This window comes from Meriones unguiculatus (genome assembly GCF_030254825.1).
Source record: "Meriones unguiculatus strain TT.TT164.6M chromosome 13 unlocalized genomic scaffold, Bangor_MerUng_6.1 Chr13_unordered_Scaffold_28, whole genome shotgun sequence".
In the NCBI taxonomy this organism is placed as follows: Eukaryota; Metazoa; Chordata; class Mammalia; order Rodentia; family Muridae; genus Meriones; species Meriones unguiculatus.
The window spans coordinates 8,004,890-8,025,343 of NW_026843644.1; the positions used below are offsets into that span (position 1 = coordinate 8,004,890).

Sequence of the window (20,454 nt, forward strand, 5' to 3'; positions counted from 1 at the left end):
CACCCCAAAGTGCGCCCTTCCCTCTCGGAGCTCTTGACACAGCGGTGGGAAGACTCATTCGCCTGCGGTCTCGGGGTTTGGGGGGTCCTCACCTGCGGGGAGGCCAGGTTCAGGGCGCGCGGCCAGGCCGCCGCCTCCTCCCCGCTCTCGGGACGCCGGTGGTGCACGGGGTCCCACAGCCGGCGCGCGAGGAGGCTGAGGAACTGCTCGAGGACCAGCAGCTCAAGCATCTGCTCCTCGGAGCGCCGCTCGGGCCGCAGCCAATGGCGGCACAGCTCCCTCAGGCGGCTCAGCGCTTCCTCCGGGCCGGACACGTCCCCGGAGCGCAGCCGCGGGACGCGTCTCTGAGAGGATTCAGGGTCCGGGCAGTCCCCGGGATCCTTCTCTTCCTCCTCCGCTTCTGCATTCATCGCCAGCACGACCGCGCAGGCCGCCGCCATCGCAGCCTCCGGGGCCCCGAGACACCGATGAGATTCCCGGAAAGCGGGGAGCGCGGCCACCGTCTCCCCCAAAACACGGCCAAGACAGCTCACGACCCCGGCCAGCACGCCAACCGGAGAAAAACAAACGAGGCCGGAAGTGCGTCATCAACCCAAGCCGACCCTGGACAGAAAGAGAGAGAGGCGGCGCCTGTCTTGGATCTCTCCATGGGCCCTGGAGGATTAAGTGGCCTCTCCGCCTCCCAGCGTTTATGATGATGGAAACAGCACGCATGGCATTCTGGGATTTGTAGGCGACTCAGGGGCCACGGTCCAGGCAGCGGAAAGGGAGGGACCCACGCTCGTGACTACGGGCAATCCCAGGATGCATCGCGCCAACGGGACGCCATTTTTATAGTTCGCTGATACAATCCCAGAAGTCCTTGCTCAGAAGCCACGTTTGTAGTTCTCAGGCCGGTGCGTCGCTGCCGCGAAGCATCTTGGGACTGTTGGGACTTCCGTGACCAGCAAGAGCTCAGAAGTGAGAAACGAAGAGATAAAGGTCTGTCTGTGAGTAGAGGGTTTGTGTTTACAGCCCTATGGGCCAGGGAGATGCTAGGGCGACCTCGGTGCCTCCGAGCCCGGAAGTCTCTGCTTTCTGCGGGGCGGATCTGGAAGCGAAGCCATAAGGGGCGGGACTTCCGCCAGAGATAAGCTGCTACCCGGAACGGTTTACCCAGGTCAGCAATGTACTCATAGTCCTGCTCACACATGGGGTGGGGGCGGGGAGGAAGGGGAGAAGGAGGGATTTGGGGGTTCCCCGCTTACCTCCTCTGTCCGCTCCTCGCCTTCCATCCGTCTGCCTGGAGTCCCTGAGCGGCTCGTGCATGGGCCAGAACTGCAGGCAGGGGGATGGCGGGACGAGAAGACGCACAGTCCTCTGCTCCCTCCAGGCCTGCGTGCTTCCTGGGGGAGATCGGTGCACCCCGCCCGGGATGAGGCTGTGTACGACCTTGTATTGGTTGTTTTGGCGCCCTCTGCTGGCCTGCGGGTGCACGAGCAGGAAAGATCCTATAAATAATTTTTAGGGGGCTGTTGAGTAGGTAAGGTGCACTGGGCTGTTGTTAGGGTGCTGGGGACTCAGTACAGAAGGATCTGCCCACCTCTGCTGGGCTGAGGGCATATACATATGGGCAAAGAGAAAAAAGAGATGGAGGAGGAAGAAGAGGGAAGGAAGGAGAGAGAGAAGAAAGAAAAGGAAGGAAAGAACGAAAGAAATCTGTGTGGCTTTGCAGAAAAACAATCAGCTAATTGAAACTTGGGTACTATTTGGTGTTGAATTCCTGAATTTGAACCAACATACATAGGTAAAAGTGCAGTTATTCTGTACTCACATAAGTAACTGAAGTTTTTCCGCATGGTAAATAAATTATTTTCAACCAGAAGGAAGGTGTAGAACATGGCAAACCAACACATTTTATTTTGAGTCCCTATCAAATAGGAATGACTTGATGAACTTTTTCAGAGGAAGCTTCTCATATTCGAAAACAATAGCTATCCCTGGCTTAATGAGCTATATCTAGTCTTCTACAGCCTCCCAGTACCCAGGAGATTTTTTACTTCCATTAATTCTGGATTGACAGGTTTGATTGCTCATCTCCTGTTTTGCTATGTGAAAATCATGACCCATACCCAATTTCTATAGAGATTAAACCAGAAGAAAATGATGTGGTGACTGTTTTTGAGCCCAGCTATTCCATACGGAATGCAGTGTATGCAGTGTCCCATGCCCTCCATAAAACGCTGTTGAGCAAAATTGAAATGGGACCTAAAGAAGACAGAAACATGGACTGGCTTCTTCCATGCCAGGTAAGCCTCACTCATAAGCAAGGGAAGCACCGGGATCTTATATTATTGGTAAGTAATTCACTATCCTCAAACCAATAAAACATTTTCATTTTATAGTTGCAAGTACAAATTAAAATGGAAAAAGTTTCTGTCAAAGTGTATGTGTATATACCGTACATGATTTGGGTACTGAAAACACTCATTTGAAGAAATTAAATTTGAATGTCTTTCAACAAATGTTTTCCTAGTGTGAGATGAAGTTCTGTAAGATACAATTGAACATAGTGTAAAAATATATCAAGTTTAAGAACCAAAATTTTTATCACTTCATGGAATATGTCCAATGCCATAAGATATATAGGGCATCATATCCAAGCAACCATTTCACTGAAAATACAGTCTATATTTATGACAAAAGACCATAAAAAGATCCTTTTGTGGACAATAAATAGCCTGTCCTCGAGTCAGCAGTAACAGAAAAGTAATTGCTTTCGCAGATGATTTAGTATTAATAAGGTAAGATGAATGTGAAATGAAAATCATGGTCTCATTAATAAATTTTAGAACATAGACAGTGCTCATGAGCCTGGGTCATATCTCAATGTGTTAGTAATGAGTGTAATGTGTGGGTTTTAAACCAACAAGGTATAATATAGGACTCACTTATACTTATAAGCCTTGGAGATTAACTTCAAATAAGATATCAAGATGATTGTTGAACAAGTCAGTTGAACTTTTCATTCAGTCGATAGGTAAATAAAAGATAAAATGTAAATGTTTGTATACTATATAATTTAGTATTATGGGAATCAGTAATATTTGACATTAATATTAACATAGTCTGTAATCATGGCTTCCAGTCATATGTATTAGGTAAGTGAGTATGTCTCTTGTACAGATAACTGAGTACCTGTATAGAAGTTCTTTATAACATGAGTTATTAATTAGTTAACACAATATTAGGTTGTGTTATTAATTTTCAGAAGTTGATTTTTTTCTAATCAAGATAATACTGCTGGTGTCTTAACAAAAATATGGAAGTGTTTCTTCCTTTTCCCTTATATGGAATACTTTGAGGAGTATTGTAGTGAGTTATTTGCGACTCTTGTAGAATTCATGCTGAATCTCTAGACCTAGGCTTTTCTTTTCTCTCTCTCTTTTTTTTGAGAGATTTTTAAGTTACCATTTCTATCTTGGTTGTTATGTGTCTGTTTTAATAATTTATTTCATCTTGATTTAATGTTGTTAGATTTTATACATCTAGAAGTCTACCCATTGATTTTTTTGCATTTAAATGCTTAGTTGAATGAAGACTTTTAAAATATGAACCAATGATTTGCTGCTTTCCTCAGTGCATGTTGTAGTGTCTGTTAGATCAGGATTGATGCAGTTGTCATGGACTTAAAAGAAAGCAGACAGGCATTTCCAAAAGCAGGATTTTCCTCTCAGACAGAACACTGATATGGTAGTCTATTGAGAGGGGAAGTAGAGATTCTATGCTGTAGTACCGGGGGATGGAGGTCTTAAGTAGCTTGATAAGGAGAAGGACATACCGTGGGGGTTCAGTCTATAAATTTCTGGCCTTAGTCCTGCCTGTCTGTAGGTGTGTGGGTTTATTTCTGGATATCTGATTCAATTCCATTGATCCACAAGGCTTTTTCTCTGCCCGTACTATGTCGTTATTATTACTCTTGCTCTATAGAATAGCTTTAGATCAGGGATGGAGATAACTTCAGAAGTTCTTTATCATACTGGGTTGTTTTAACTATTCTGTTTTGTTTTTTTTTTTAACATGATGTTGAGAATTGTTCTTTCAAGGTCTGTAAGGAATAGTGTTGATATTTTGATGAGAATTGCATTAATCTCTAGATTTTTTTTTGGTAGGATGACCATTTTTTGCTGTTATTCTTACTGATCCATAAGCATGGAAAAATCTCTCCATCTTCTCATATATTCTTCAATTTCTTTCTTCAGAGACTTGAAGTGTTTTTTTTTTTTTCATACAGATCTTTCCCATTCTTGGTAAGAGTTAAACCGATGTACTTTATATTATTTGTGAATATTGGAAGGTTGTTGTTGCCCCAATTTCTTTCTCAGCCCACTTGTCTTTTGTATACAGGAAGACCTCGGATGTTTTTTGAGTTAATTTTATATCCAGCAATTTTGCTGAAGGTGTTCATCAACTGTACGAGTTCTCTGGTAGTATTTGTGGGTCCACTCATGTATACTATCATAACACCTGTGAATAGTGATACTTTGACTTCTTCCTTTCTGACTTGTATCCCCTTGATCTCCTTTAGTTTTCTTACTGCTCTAGCCTGGACATGGTGGATGATATCTTTAATGTTTTCTTGGATGTGGTTTGCAACTATTTTATTGAGTATTTTTGCACCAATATTCATAAGAGAGATAGGTCTGAAGTTCTCTTTTTTCTTGGATCTTTGTGTGGATTAGGTATCAATGTGACTGGTTTCCTAGAATGAGTTTGATAATGTTCCTTCTGTATCTATTTTGTGGGTTCGTTTGAAGAGAATTGGGGTTAGCTCTTCTTTGAACGTCTGGCAGAATTCTGCGCTGAAACTATCTGGCCCTGGGCTTTCTTTTTTTGGAAGACTGATTCTATTTCCTTGGGAGATATAGGACTATTCAATTTATTTACCTGATCTAGATTTAATTTTGGTAAATGGAATCTATCAAGAAAATTGTCCATTTTATTTAGCTTTTTAAATTTTATGGCATATAGGCTTTTGTATTAAGACCTAATGATTGTTTGGATTTCCTCAATGTCTGTTGTTATGTTCCCATTTTCATTTCTAATTTTGCTGATTTGGATAGTTTTTCTCTGCATTTTACTTAGTTTGGCTAAAGATTTGTCTATCTTGTTGATTTTCTCAAAGAACCAGCTCTTAGTCTCATTGATTCTTTGAATTGTTTTCTTTGTACCTAATACATTGATTTCAGCTCTGAATTTGATTATTTCTAATCATCTACTCCACTTGGGTGTGTCTGCTTAACATGAAGTCACACCATAATTCTACCAGACATTCAAAAAGGAGCTACAGTAATCCTTCTTAAACTATCATGAAAAGAAAGGAAAAAAAGGAAAAGAAACAGAAGAAGCCTGTGAAAACCCTTTCTAGAAATCCAGCATTGCTGTCATTTGCAAACCCATTAAAACTACACAAAAAGAAAACCATAGGCCAATATCCTTGATAAAAATAGACTTTCAACCGAAATTAATCAAAAAAGATGAGGAAGGGCAATCCATTCTCATCAAAGGAAAAATCCAACAGGAGGACATTACAACCCTGAACGTCTATGCCCCCAAATCAAGAGCACCTGCATTTGCGAATGAAATATGATTAAAGCTTAAACCACACATCGATCCCAACACTTTAATATTGGGAGACTTCAACACTCTACTCTCACCAAGGGACAGATCATCTAGACAGAAGCTAAATAGGGAAATAATGACAATTACAGAGGTCCTAAATCAAATGGACCTAATAGATGTCTACAGAACTTTTCACCCAAACACAAAAGAGTGTACCTTCTTTTACCTTCTTTTCAGCACCTCATGGAACTTTCTCTAAAATTGACCATATAATTGGGCACAAAGAAGGCCTCAAGAGATACAAGAAGATCAAAATAATCCCTTGTATCCTATCAGACCACATGGCCTAAAACTAGACTTCAATAACAACAGAAATAACAAAAAGCCTACATATACATGGAAGAGCCTTGAACTCATTGGCATAAGAGAGTACTTCCTAAACAGAACACCAACAGCTCAAGCTCTAAGAGCAACAATTAATAAATGGGACCTCATGACACTGAAAAGTTTTTGTAAACAAAAGACACTGTCATCAGACTTAAACAACAGCCTACAGATTAGGAAAGGATCTTCGCCAACCCGATAGCTGACAGAGGGCTAATCCAGAATATATAAAGAACTCAAGAAATTAAACAAAAAAAATCAAATTAAAAATATAGTAAACAGAATGGAGCTAAACAGAATTCTCAATAGAGGAATATTGAATGGCAGAGAAACACTTAAAGCAATGTTCAACTTCCTTAATCATCAGGGAAATGCAAATCAAAACAACCCTGAGATTTCACCTTATAGCCATTAGAATGGCTAAGATAAATAACTCAAGTGACAGCACATGCTGGAGAGGATGTGGAGAAAAGGGGCACCCTCCTCCACTTCTGGCAGGAATGTAATCTTGAACAACTGCTTTGGATATCAATCTGGCATGTTCTCAGAGAAAAAGGAATGCTCTTAATTCAAGATCCAGCTATAGCACTCCTAGGCATGTATCCAAAACATGCTCAAGTATACCACAGGGGTATTTGTTCAAACATGTTTATTGTAGCTTTATTTGTAATAATCAGAATCTGGAAACAATCCAGATGACCCTCAACTAAAGAATGGACACAGAAATTGTGTTACATTTACACAATGGAATACTGCTCAGGTATTATAAAAATTACAAAATTTGCAAGCAAATGGTGGGACCTAGAAATGCTCATCTTGACTGAGGGAGGTATCCTAGAAACTGAAAGAAACACATGGCATATCCTCACTTATAAGTGGATTTTAGACATATACTACATGGTAAACATACTGAAATGTGTACAGCTTAAGAAGCTAAACAAGAAGGAGGACCCTTGTTTAGATGATCAATCCTCACTCAGAATGGCAAATGGGATGGACATTGGAAGTGAGAGATACCAGGCTATGGGACAGGACCCTACCACAGAGGGCCTCTGAAGACTATACCCGACAGGATATCAAAGCAGGTGCTGATACTAATAGCCAAACTTTGGGCACAGAGGAGGTAATCTTACAAAAGAAGGGGGAGGTAGGAAGACCTGGAGGGGACAACATCTCCACAAGGAGAATGACAGATCCAAGAAACCTTGGCATATGAGTCTTTTCTGAGACTTCTACTCCAACCAAGGACCATGCATGAAGATAACCTAGAATCCCTAGTACCCCTACACAGGTGTAGCCCATGACAGCTCAGTCTCCAAGTTCTCTAGAAAGGGGAATAGTGACTGACATTAACTCAGTGACTGGCTCTTTGATCACCTCCTCCTAATGGGACTGTAGTCTTAACAGGCCACACAGGAAGACAATGCAGCCAGTCATGATGAGAGCTGATAGGCTAGGGTCAGCTAGGGATCAGAGGAAGACCTCCCCTATTAGTTGTCTTGTGGGAAAAGGGAGAACATAAGGGAGGGAGGGTAGGATTGGGAGGGGATGATGGAGTGGGATACAGTGGGGATACAAAGTGAATAAACAAATTTATTGAAAAATAAATTAATAAAAATAGACTCAATTCTAAAGAAATTCTTGTAAAGAGAATACAGACATACATCAAAACTACTATCCACTCTGAACAAATTTCTTATCCCTGATATGGCACAACATACATCAATAAATATAAAAATCACATAAATGATGTATAAACAAAAATCACATGAACACCTCAAGATTTTAAACAGAAAACAACAAAAATCTTTGAAAAAATCCAACATGCCTTTATCATAAAAGTTTCAAAAGTTGTAAGGCTAGAGGCAACACCTCTGAACATAATAAAAGCTATAGGTGAGAAACCTGCATCCAGAATCATCCCTAATGGAGAAAAGGTCCAGGCAAATTTACTCAGGTCAGAAGTTTGTCATCTATGTCCACCACCCCCAGTCCTTTTCAATATTTTGCTCAAAGTATTAGTTTAAGCAATAAAGAAAGATAAGTAAAGAAATATAAATAGGAAAATTAGAATTCAAACTATCACTCTTTGCAGATGATGTAATAACATGCATTAAAATTCCCCTAAATTCTATCACAAAAATTTTTGAAATGATTAAAAAGTATACCTATGTGACAGGATACAGAATCTGCGTACACAAATCTATTTACTTTTGTATATACCAACATCAAACATTCAAAGGAGATCTTGAACATACATTCAGAAATGTCTGAAGGAAAGTAAAATATCTAGTAATAAACAGATGAAAGAAAAAATATACCTACAATGAGAACTTCAAACACCTTAAGGAATCAAGAAAGACACTGGAAAATGAGAAGACATCCCATGTTCCTGGATTGATAAAGATAAAATCTTGAAAATGACCATTCAACTGAAAGCTATTCACAAATTCAATACAAATGCAATAAAAAGTATATTATTCTTATTCTTCACAGATAGAAAAAAAAATTTCTGCTCAGTTCCCTCTCTTCATCCACTTCTGCTGTCTATTCTGTTTTCTGTTCTGAGTGATATTCTGGCACCCTCCTGTGGACCCTCCTTGTTATTTAGCTTCTTTGGGTCTGTGGATTGTAGTATGGTTATCCTGTATTATAGGTCTAATATCCACTCATAAATGTGTACATACTATGTGTTTTTATCTGTGTCTGTGTTACCTCACTCAGGATGATTTTTTCTAGTTCAATCCATTTGCCTGCAGTTTCCATGATTTCTTATTTTTAATAACTGGTTAGTATTCCATTGTGTAAATGTACCAGAAGTACTTTATCCATTCTTCTAGATTTGAGGGACACCTAGGTTGTTTCCAGTTTCTAGCTGTTATGAATAAACAGCTATGAACACAGTAGAACAAATGTCCTTGTTATATAATATAAGGGAACAACTATTGGATATATTCCCTGGAGTGGTATAGCTGGGTCTGGAGGTAGAACTAGTCCCAATTTTCTGAGAATGCACCAGATTGATTGATTTCCAGAGAAGTTGTACAAGTTTGCACTTCCATCAGCAGTGGAGGAATGTTCCCTTTTTACTACATCCTCACCAGCGTGTGTTGTCACTTGAGTTTTTGATCTTAGCCATTCGAGTGTAAGATGGAATCCTGGAGTCATTTTGATTTCTGTTTCTCTGATGACTAAGGACTTTGATGATTTCCTTTAGTGCTTCTCAGCCATTCGAGATTCCTCTGTGGTGAATTCCCAGTTTAGCTCTGAACCCCATTTGTTAATTGGATTAGTTGATTTCTTGGTGTTTAATTTCTTAAGTTCTTTGTATATTTTGGATTTTACCGCTCTGTCTGATGCAGGGTTGGTGTTGTTATTTTCCTAGTCTGTTGGCTGCCATTTTTTCTTTTGATAATGTCCTTTGACTTACAGAAGCTTTTCAGTTTCTTGAGATCCCATTTATTAATTGTTGATCTCAGAGCCTGTGCTGATTTGTTCTATTGTCTCCTATGTTAATGAGTTCCAGACTTTTCTCTACCTTGTCTTCTAAATGATTTAGAGACTCTGGTTTTATGTCAAGGTCTTTGATCCACTTGGACTTGAGTTTCTTCAGGGGGATACAAAGGGGTCTATTTGCATTTTTCTACAGGCAGACATCCAGTTAGACCACAACTATTTGTTGAAGATGCTGTTATTTTCCCATTGTATGGTTTTGTCTTTGTTGAAAGTAAAGTTTCAGTAGGAGTGTGGGTTTATTTCTATGTCCTTATTTTAATTGTACAGGATTGGTCTGCTCAAAAGGGTGTTTTATTTTTCCATATGAAAACTTCAAACTTCCATATGAAGTTTGTTTGCTCTTTCCAGGTCTTTAAAGAATTATGTTTGAATGTTGGTGGGAAATGGACTGAATCTGTAGATTGCATTTGTTAAGAATGCTGTTTTACTATGTTAACCCTACATGTCCATGATTTTGGGAGATCTTTCCATCTTCTGATATCTTCCTCAGTTTCTTTCTTTAAAGACTTGAAATTCTAGTCATAGAGGTCTTTCATTTGGTTAGAGTTACTACAAAATATTTCATATTGTTTGTGGCTACTGTTTAGGGTGTTGTTTCCCAAATTTCATTCTCAGCCCATTTTTCATTTGTAAGCAGAAGATCTTTTTCATTAAATGTGTTCCCAGCCTATTTGTCGAAAGTATATATCAATTGTAGGGATTCTCTGGTAGAATTTCTTGGGTCTTTATGTATACTAGTATATCATGTGTGAATAGTGATACTTTGACTTCTTCCTTTCCAAGTTGTATCTCCTTGATCACCTTCAGTTGTGGTATTACTCTGGCTAGGACTTAAGTAGTACATTGAACAGATATGGAGAGGGTAGGCATCCTTGTCCTGTACCTCGTATTAGTGGAATTTAAGTTTCTCTCCAAATAATTTCATGCTGGTTCTCAGCTTGCCTTTTACTGCCTTTATTATGTTAAGTATGTGCCCAGTTCCTTGTATGTCTGATTTCTCCAAGTCTGTTAACATGAAAGGGGTGTTGGATTTTGTGAAAGGCTTTTTCTCATCTAATGAGATGATCATGTGATTTTGTTGTTTGTTTTTTTATATGGTGGATTACACTGATGGATTTTGAACCATCCTGGTATCCCTGAGATGATGCGTATTTGTTCATCGTGTATATATTTGATGTATTTTTGGATTTGGTTTGTGAGTATTTTATTGAATATGTTTTTTTTCTATGTTCATGAGTGAGATTGCTCTGAAATTTTCTTTCTTTGTTGAGACTTTGTTTGGTTTGTGTATCAGGGTGACTGCCATCACAATGAGTTTGGCAATGTTCCTTCTGTTTGTATTTTGTGGAATACTTTGATGAATATTGGTATGAACTCTGGTTTGAAAATCGGGTATGATTCAATGCTAAAACCATCTAGCCCAGGGCATGTGTGTGTGTGTGTGTGTGTGTGTTTGGCAGACTTTTAATTCCTGCTTCCATTTTCTAAGGGACTATTGATCTATTGTTTTATATTATTAATTTTGTTGGTTTTGTTTTTGAAGAGAAAATTTCTCTCATCTTGTGTGTCCTGTAAGTAGGTATGTAAATCAGGCAAGCCTCAGACATAGAGATTCATCTGAATCTTAATCTAGAGTGCTAGCTTTGTAATTTTGTTTTGTTTTTATATTATTGGCTGATGACCTGAAATGTAGGTATTTGTACATATCAAATCTGTTCTTCAATTGATCTTCATCCACATGTTGAATTTTGAGATTTAACAGAGCATATTATATTTCTCATTTGGTAACTTCATGGTCCGTAACCCATGCTGCTGTGGTTTCTCATCTAGGGCCACACCTGTATCCTGCCAGGGGCCTCCCATGACCTCCAAATTCACCCACCGTGATTTCTATTCTCTCTCTTCATTCCTTCCTTGCCTCTACTTTCCCCAAACTTGATGTCCATCCCCATTATCCTCCTCACTCCCTTTCCCACCCTATTCCTTCCCTCCATTTAATTCAGGTACCTATCTTATTTTCTCTTCTGAGTGAGTTTCCTACATCCTCCCTTTGCTCTCCTTGACACTCTGGGTCTGTGGATTGTTCCATGGTTATCCTGTACTTTATGGTTAATTTCCACTTATGAGTGAGTAGGTACCATGTGGGTCTTTCAGGGTCTGGGTTACCTCACTCAGAAAAATCTTTCCTAGTTCCATCCATTCTCTGGCTGATTGCATGAAGTCTTTGTTATTAATAGCTAATTGGTATTCGGTTGTATAACTGTATCACATTTTATTTATCCATTCTTCAACAGAAGATATCTAGGTTTTTTCCAGTTTCTGTTTATTACAAATAAATCTGCTATGAACATAGTTGAGCAAGTGTCCGTGTGTTATGGTAGAACACCTTTTGGGTATATTCCCCAGAGTAGTATAGCTCTTCAGGTATATAGGTATTAATGTTGGACTGTTGTAAAGTTTTTGAGAAATGTCTAGATGCATTTCCAAAGTGGTTGTTTAAGTTTTCATTCTCACCAGCACTGAAGGTGTGTTTTCCTTACTCCACATCCTCACCACCATGTGCTATCCCTTGAGTTCATGATCTGAGCCATTCTGACAAATGTAAGCTCAAAATGCAGAGTTCTTTTGATTTGCATTTCCTTGATGACTAAGGACAATGAACATATCTTTAAGTGGGTCTCAGCCATTAGCACTGCCTCTGTTGAGGGTTGTCTGTTTAGTTCTTTATGCCATGATTTAATTGTGTTATTTGGTGTCTAATTTCTTCAATTCTTTATTTTAGATATTATCCTTCAGTCAGAGATAGGGTTGGTGAAGGTCCTCTCCCAGTCCATATGCTATCATTTGTTCTATTGATGGAGTTGTTTACCTTCCAGGTGATTTTCATCTTCATGTGTCCCTTTGTTAATTGTTGATCTTATTGTCTGAGCTGTTGGTGTAGTGTTCACAGAGGTGTCTCTGTTTTTTATTTGATTGATTAATTTTTACAGAATATACAGGTTTTTATTACATACCCCTGACTGTCCTGGAACTTACTGGATAGATCAGGCTAGCATCCAGCTCTATGAAATACTCCTGGGCCTGTCTCTTGAGTGTTCTTGGAATAAAAGACTTGAGAAAATACACCCAGCTTGTCCATTGTTATTTTAGTTAGGGATTGTTCATACTATTTATCTGATATGTGCTCATTACTGTTAGTGTTTACTCTCTCTCTCTCTTTATGTCTGTGAATTGGCATTTCTCTTGCAAGGCTATATCCTCCTAAAAGGATGCAGAAATTAGAGAGGTGAACCTCACTATTCAGTTTCCTCCTAAAAAGATTTCATGATTACATTAGAACCTGTGTATCAGAAAATAAGAAGAAGAAACGCCAGAATTCAATGAAAATATTGTAAACGAAGTATACATTTCCAGTATACTTTGTCCGTTTCATGCTTTCTGTTGTACACATGTGTGAATATTTTAGAATGCATTGACCTACAATGATGTGCATGTGAACTTCACTCGAGAAGAGTGGGCTTTGCTGGATCCTTCCCAGAGGAATCTTTACCAAGATGTGATGCTGGAGACCTACAGGAATCTCACTGCTATAGGTATGAGAGTGAATAATCTTTACTTTTTAAAATGAGGGAGGAACTCTTTATTTATTATTGATGTACTTCTGTAATTTCACTTGCCCATGGGGAAGACTAAAGTGAATGGTTCTTTGATTGATCATAGATTATGACCTAAATTTTGCCTTATTTCCAATAATAAAACATACATTTTCTGGTATTGTATTTTAGGCTACAGTTGGGAAGATCATAATATTGAAAAGCATTGTCAGAGTTCCAGAAGACATATAAGGTAATTTTCATATGTAAGCTGATATGAATATGGTTCTGAGAAAATGTTAATGTGTCTTGGAAATTTGAAAGAAAAGGGACAGTGTAAATGGAATGTTTTAAGTATATTTACTGATGATTACTAACTTGTTACTAAACTATTTACCTCCATGTTAGGTATTTGATGTGTGTTTGCAAGGCACTCCTCTAAGAATGCAAGGAAACCATACCTCATGCAAGATCAACATTTAAATCATAGCCTTATTAGCGCTATGAGGTGGAGCTGCATTTCTTTAGTTTCCTACAACTCAGATATTGCTAAAGGTATTCACAGTAAATAGTTGCTGAAAGTATGTAGAAAACATTATACTAAAGTAGTCCATAGTAAAGCTGGGGTTACTCATACACTTGTAATAATGTTGCTAAGCTTTGTGAGAAGGACAGATTTTTAGAGTCAGGAATGTTGTTGTGGAAAAACCATAATCCCTGTAGCACATATCTATAATGAACAAAAATCAAATGTGTGAATGCAACGTGAAACCATGTCATTTATTATTCTTCTTTTAATAGGGATATCATATATCACAATGAATACAAGTCATAGATATATTGAAAGAAACAATATACCACTCAAAACAACTAAAATAAATAGTAGTCCCCATTATGAGTAGATATTTAAATGGGGATACCTATTATGCTTTATATGGACTATTCAGAGATGCAAGCAGTATAAATAATGACACAGACTATTTTATATTTTAAAGCTTAGGCAATTTAACTGGTTGGATTCTGAAACCTCTTTTTCCCTAACACAAATAAACCTAATACAGTGTCCTGCTGCATGGGCAGCACTACCTCTTTGTTCATCTTCATGTCTATCTCTTAACCCCTCTGTCCTGCTGGTGAATCGCCTGTCATTTGCTTTCTTCTTTCCAGCAAACCTCTCTCACTCAGAAGTTCTGCCCTCCATTTTGTGCCCTACTATCAGTTGTCAGCTCTTTATTATTTCCAATGTAAGGAAGGACAAATGTTTACAAAATATAGGGCAGGTGATGGACCATAAAAAGAGAATTATGCAATCTGCTCAGCACTTAGCTTTCTGCTGTCTCAGCAATCAGCATTCCAATACACAGACACACTTTCACATAATATTACAACAACATCAATTAACTGGTTATTCAACTTCATTAGGAATTTTCACAAAAATCACACTTCAGAAAATGTAGTTTTAGGAATATATAAATTATTCTGTTTCTCACAGTTAACTTTGCCAATTTACCATGGTGTGCAGTATAGGGAAATTTATTAACCCAATCAGTGAGTTAAAACTCTGAGGTATTGCAGTTTTGTACAAATATGTGGCAAAACACCTTAAAGAATAAAGTAAGAAAGAATAGTATAAATGTGAGCAAGGTGACAAATATTTTCACCATCACAGGTATTTTCAAATATGCAAAACACCCCTAGAGAAGGAGAAAACCGTGAATGTGAAAATAATGATGAAAACTAAGATGTAATTCCTATTTATCTTTACACCAAATTGTAAAATTAAGTGACATGGACAATTAGATTCATCAGTGTAATGAATGTGGTAAAGTTTTCATATGTATCAATTATCTTTGCAGGTATGAAAATACTCATAGTGGAGACAAACCCCCTGAAGATACTCAATATGGTGAAGTCTTTACACATCACAGGAGTCCCCACACATATGAAAGTAAGCATATTCGTGAGGACCGCTATGAATCAAACCAATATGGTAACGCTTTTGCACATAACAGTCATCTCCTAAGACATAAAAGGACACATATAGCAGAGATATCTGATGAATGTAACCAATGTGGCAAAGCCTTTGCAGGTAACAGTACTCTTATAATACATAAAAAAGCTCACACTGGGGAGAAACGTTATGAAAGTAACCAATGTGGTAAAGCCTTGGCAAATAATGTTTATCTCCTAAGACATAGAAGAACTCACAATGGAGAAAAACCCTATGAATGTAACCAGTGTGGTAAAGCCTTTGCATACAACAATGGTCTCCTAATACATAAAAGAACTCACACTGGAGAAAAACCTTATGAATGTAACCAATGTGGTAAAGCCTTTGTACAGAGGAGTACTCTCCTATTACATAACAGAACTCACACGGGCGAGAAACCCTATAAATGTAACCAGTGTGGTAAAGCCTTTGCATACAACAATGGTCTCCTAATACATAAAAGAACTCACACTGGCGAAAAACCTTATGAATGTAACCAATGTGGTAAAGCCTTTGCACAGAGGTGTACACTCCTATTACATAACAGAACTCACACGGGAGAGAAACCCTATGAATGTAACCAGTGTGGTAAAGCCTTTTCAAACAGGTATATTCTCCTAGTACATAACAGAACTCACACTGGTGAAAAACCTTATAAATGTAACCAGTGTGTTAAAGCCTTTTCATCTAAACAAAAGCTCCTACTACATAAAAGAATTCACACTGGAGAGAAACCCTATGAATGTAACCAGTGTGGTAAAACCTTTGCATCCAACTACGTTCTCCTAATACATAAAAGAGTTCACACAGGAGAGAAACGTTATCAATGTAACCAATGTGGTAAAGCCTTTTCGCAGAACAGTCATCTCCTAAGACATAAAAGAACTCACACTGGAGAAAAACCTTATGACTGTAACCAATGTGATAAAGCCTTTGCATCTAACACTGAACTCCTAATACATAAAAGAACTCACACAGGAGAAAAACGTTATGAATGTAACCAATGTGATAAAGCCTTTGCATGTAACAGTAATCTCTTAAGACATAAAAGAAATCACACTGATGAAAAACCCTATGAATGTAACCAATGTGGTAAAGCCTTTGCATGTAACAGTGATTTCATAAGACATAAAGGAACTCACACTGGAGAAAAACCTTATGAATGTATCCAATGTGGTAAAACCTTTGCACAGAGGTATACTCTCCTAGTACATAACAGAACTCACACTGGAGAAAAACCCTATGAATGTAACCAATGTGATAAAGCATTTGCACAGAACAGTAGTCTCCAAATACATAAACGAACTCACACGGGAGAGAAACCTTATGAATGCAACGAATGTAGTAAAGCCTTTGCATGTAACAGTGTTCTCCTAAGACATAAAAGAACTCACACTGGAGAGAAACCTCATGAATGTAACCAATGTGGTAAAGCCTTTGCATATAACAGTGTTCTCCTAAGACATAAAAGAACTCACACTGGAGAGAAACCTTATGAATGCAATGAATGTCGTAAAGCCTTTGCACAGAACAGTCATCTGGTAGTACATAAAAAAATTCACACTGGAGAGAAATCTTATGAATGTACCCAAAGTGATAAAGTCTATGCATTTCAGAGTAGTCTATAAAGTCTATGCATTTCAGAGTAGTCTCTGAAGACAAAAAGAACACATCCTGGAGAAAAACCTTATGAATGTAAGCCGTGTGGAATCACCTTTTTACAACAGTCTCATAATAAAGTCTTTTCATGTAAGAGTCATCTTGAACAAGAACACTTATTGGAGTGAAACCCTATAAATGTAACCAACGTGTGAAAAACTTCTCATGCCATAATAATCTCCATCTACATAGAAGAATGCACACTGGAGAGAAACATTACAAATGTAACCAATGTGATAGAGCATTTTGACATAATAGTAATCTCCCATGACATAAAAAAGACATACTGGAGAGAAACCATATGAATGTAAGCAATGTGGAAAGGCTTTGCATGTAACAGTCATCTCCTAATACATAAAAGAGCTCACACTCGAGAGAAACCTTATTAATGTAACCTATGTGGTAACATACTTTCTCCAGCAGGGATACATTTCATAAACATTCCCAAATGATACCACCAACTGAGAAGGATTCATTTCTCTGACTTCAAATGTACGTGTTTGATTTCTGTTACATGAAAGAATTCATGATGAAGAAAACATTTATAGATAAGCCTGTAGTTGCCTCAACACCTGAGTTCAGTAATGAATGCTTATATAAGTAAAACATTCATGAGTAAACATATTTAAGAATTAGTTTTAATTTCCATTATGTGATAACAGTTTCTCTTTGTGTTTTTGATGTGCCTGTCCTTTCTAGTTTCCATGAAGACCAGACCTTATCGTCTGGTCTTTCTGAGACCAGATCTTCTCATACCAGGAATTCTAGAAAGTTGTCAAAAACCTTACCTAGGTCCTGGGAATGAACTTGTCTTAACTGCAAAGCCATGTCTCTAGTACTGTAAATATCTTATATTATCGTGATGTCAGGAAGTAGAAAAGAATTCATAGGAGAGCAACCCTATTTGTACAAAGGAGTTGATTACTTTGTACATAATAAATGTATCCATTTTCAAGAAAAGAACCTTTTTTGTATCTGTTTTTATCATAGCCTTGGAGGAAGTAAATTATTTACCATGTTCCCTTAAATGTAATGGAGCAGAACACCATTTGTGATTGTGGTCTGAATTTTGAACATTGGAGTAGGGATTGAATTTGCTGTATGTGTAGCAAATCCATTCACAGAAGTTTATGAGGTTGTTCTGATATTCCTTCTGTGGTGGCTGTTCGTATTCTAATGCATTTCCACTTGGTGAAAGGTATTTTTCTGTGCAATGTATAGAATGGGATCCCCATCATCTATGTGGTCCATTGCTTATTTATATCAGGCAGTCTGTGATCATAGTTTTCAAGGAAGGGTCTCTGAGAACGTGTGGTATTTTTTTTTTTTATGTTTTCACAAATTCATTTAAAATGTTTGTTTTTAAGCCTTGCTTGGATATCAATAATTAATAAATGCTCAATAGTATGTGTGTGTGTATATATATATGTATATGTTGTTTGAAGTTCCATGTTTCTGCATTTTCCCACATTTACTATATGGCACATCATCTTCCTAGAGATTTATCTAGCTTTCTTAGAGATTTATCTAGCCTTCTTAGAGATTTATCTAGAGGTGCTAGTTAATGTAACAGCAATGAGATTTATTTCAAAACATGTTGTGTGTTTAGTGGACTATTCATTCTTAGGCTATGACAGATATATGAAGACTGTCTGACACTTTGTGGGGTTTATTTTAGTCATGCTTATATGATCTTCAAGTTTATGTTGTCAGTTTTGCATAACAGTCTTCCCACTGAGCTCACTGACATGCACAAAATTTAGTTGAAACATTACATCAGTACAATATTGTACTTTATTCAGATTATGAATATATTGTCATCAGAGAATGGAATAATATAAAATGATTTGAATAATAAATGCTACTTGCAAATGAAAATTATACACTCCTGTCTCATTTTGGAACGTGTTGGTTCTTAGGAGTAAAGACTTATTCATAAGACTTTCTCAAAACTGCAAGTGAATGTCAGAGAATTGTCTCAGTGGGTAAATTTAGTTATTGCTAAGCCTGATGATTTGAGCTCAATCCCTGAGTAGTCCATATCACTGCTACGGATTTTTCTAATGTTTCTATAGTTGGGCTGCTGTATATGCAAATTCACACACTAGCAGATATGTAAATATATATTTCAGGCTAAATAAGGGCCAGTGTGGTCACTGGCCAAAAGACTCATTGTGTTCCATGTCAAGAACTTACATATGGGATGTAGATAATAAACAGCAATAAGTTGTACTCTCACTAGCACATATACACAAAACATGTAAGTATACACAAACACACTCCAGCATTTTTTAATTCATTTTTATTTTTATTGATTATAGTTTATTCACTTTGTATCCCTGCTATAGACCCCTCCTCATCCCCTCCCAATCCTACCCTCTCTCCCTCTTCTTCTCCTATCCCCCCCACTCCACTGATAGGGAAGGTACTTCTCTCCATCCATCTAAACCTAATCTATCAGGTTTCACAGGGACTGTCTTCATTGTCTTCCTCTGTGGAATGGTAAGACTGTTCCCCATGCAGGCAGAGGTGACCAAAGAGCCAGGCCCTGAGTTCATGTCACAGACAGTCCTTGTTCCCATTACTAGGAAACCCTCTTGGACACTGAGCTGCAATGGGTTAAATCTGTCAGGGGTACTACATTATATCCATTCTTTGTGCTTGTTTGGAGTATGAGTCTCCAAAAATCCCTGTACCCAGATTTTTCTGGTTCTATTGCTCTCCTTGTGGAGCTCCTGTCCCTTCCAGGTCTTTCTTTCTCCTCCTTCTTTCATAAGATTACCTGCACTCTGCCCAAAGTTTGGTTATGAGCCTCAATATCTGTTTTGACACCCTGCTGCATAGAGTCTTTCAGAAGCCCTCTCTGGTAGGCTCCTGTCCAGTTCCCTGCTTTTTCCCTCTTCTGGTGTCCATCCTGTTTCTATTTCTGAATGGAGACTGAGCATCTTACCCAGGGTCCTCTTTCTTGATTAGCTTCTTTAGCCCTACAGATTTTAGTATGATTACCCTATATTTATATGTCTAGTATCTGGTTATAAATGATGAAGTTAACAAAGCAATGCAGCCATTTATAGATAACAGAAATTATTTGTAGAATATGAAGACTTATTGCTGTTCATTAAAAGGAAAATGGTTCCTTCGTACATCTTATTTTATTCTTTAATTCCTTGATTCAAGGATAGACCACTTAAAAATCATAGCTTAGCTCAGAAATGCATCCCTGTCATCCTAAATCTATTATTCAGTGCAGGCTAATCTTTCAGACTGAGGCCAGATTGTTCCACAGAGTGTGTTTTCAGTTTGTTTGTTTGGTTGGTTGTTTTTGAGACACAATTTTCTTGTGTAGCTTTAGCTGTTCTGGACTCACTTTGTAGACCCAGCCATCCTCAAAATCACATAAATCTGTTTGCCTCATCTTCCTTGAGTGCTGGGATTACAGCTGTGTGCCACCATGCACACCTCCACGGACACTTCTAAAACAGGCATGGCTACACAATGATTTCAAAATGCAAACTATCTTTCAAGGTATAGATTTTTTTCCTGAGGGATAGTGTACACAGGGACGTTAGAAGTTTTCTGAAATTGTGCTTTGTCCTTTCTGTAAGTGAAAACTGTAGTATTGTAACATCCCCCTCATAGATAAGACATTATTACCAGATGGCATTGCTCCCTGAGCAATCTACTTTCATGGCCTCCTTTACTTCATTTTGA

The 20,454-nt window shown here is 38.1% G+C and overlaps 1 protein-coding gene and 1 pseudogene across 1 annotated transcript; one reads left to right on the top strand and one right to left on the bottom strand.

Annotated features, from left to right (window-relative positions):
• LOC132650727 (zinc finger protein 431-like) overlaps nt 1-20,454 on the bottom strand; it is a 294,095-nt pseudogene that overhangs the window by 89,636 nt on the left and 184,005 nt on the right.
• LOC132650653 (zinc finger protein 431-like) lies at nt 1,957-18,590 on the top strand. The gene is made up of 4 exons (XM_060376003.1): nt 1,957-2,288; nt 12,968-13,094; nt 13,287-13,347; nt 14,951-18,590. The coding sequence occupies exons 1-4, from the start codon at nt 2,241-2,243 to the stop codon at nt 16,710-16,712; spliced, it is 1,998 nt and encodes a 665-aa protein (XP_060231986.1). The 5' UTR covers nt 1,957-2,240; the 3' UTR covers nt 16,713-18,590.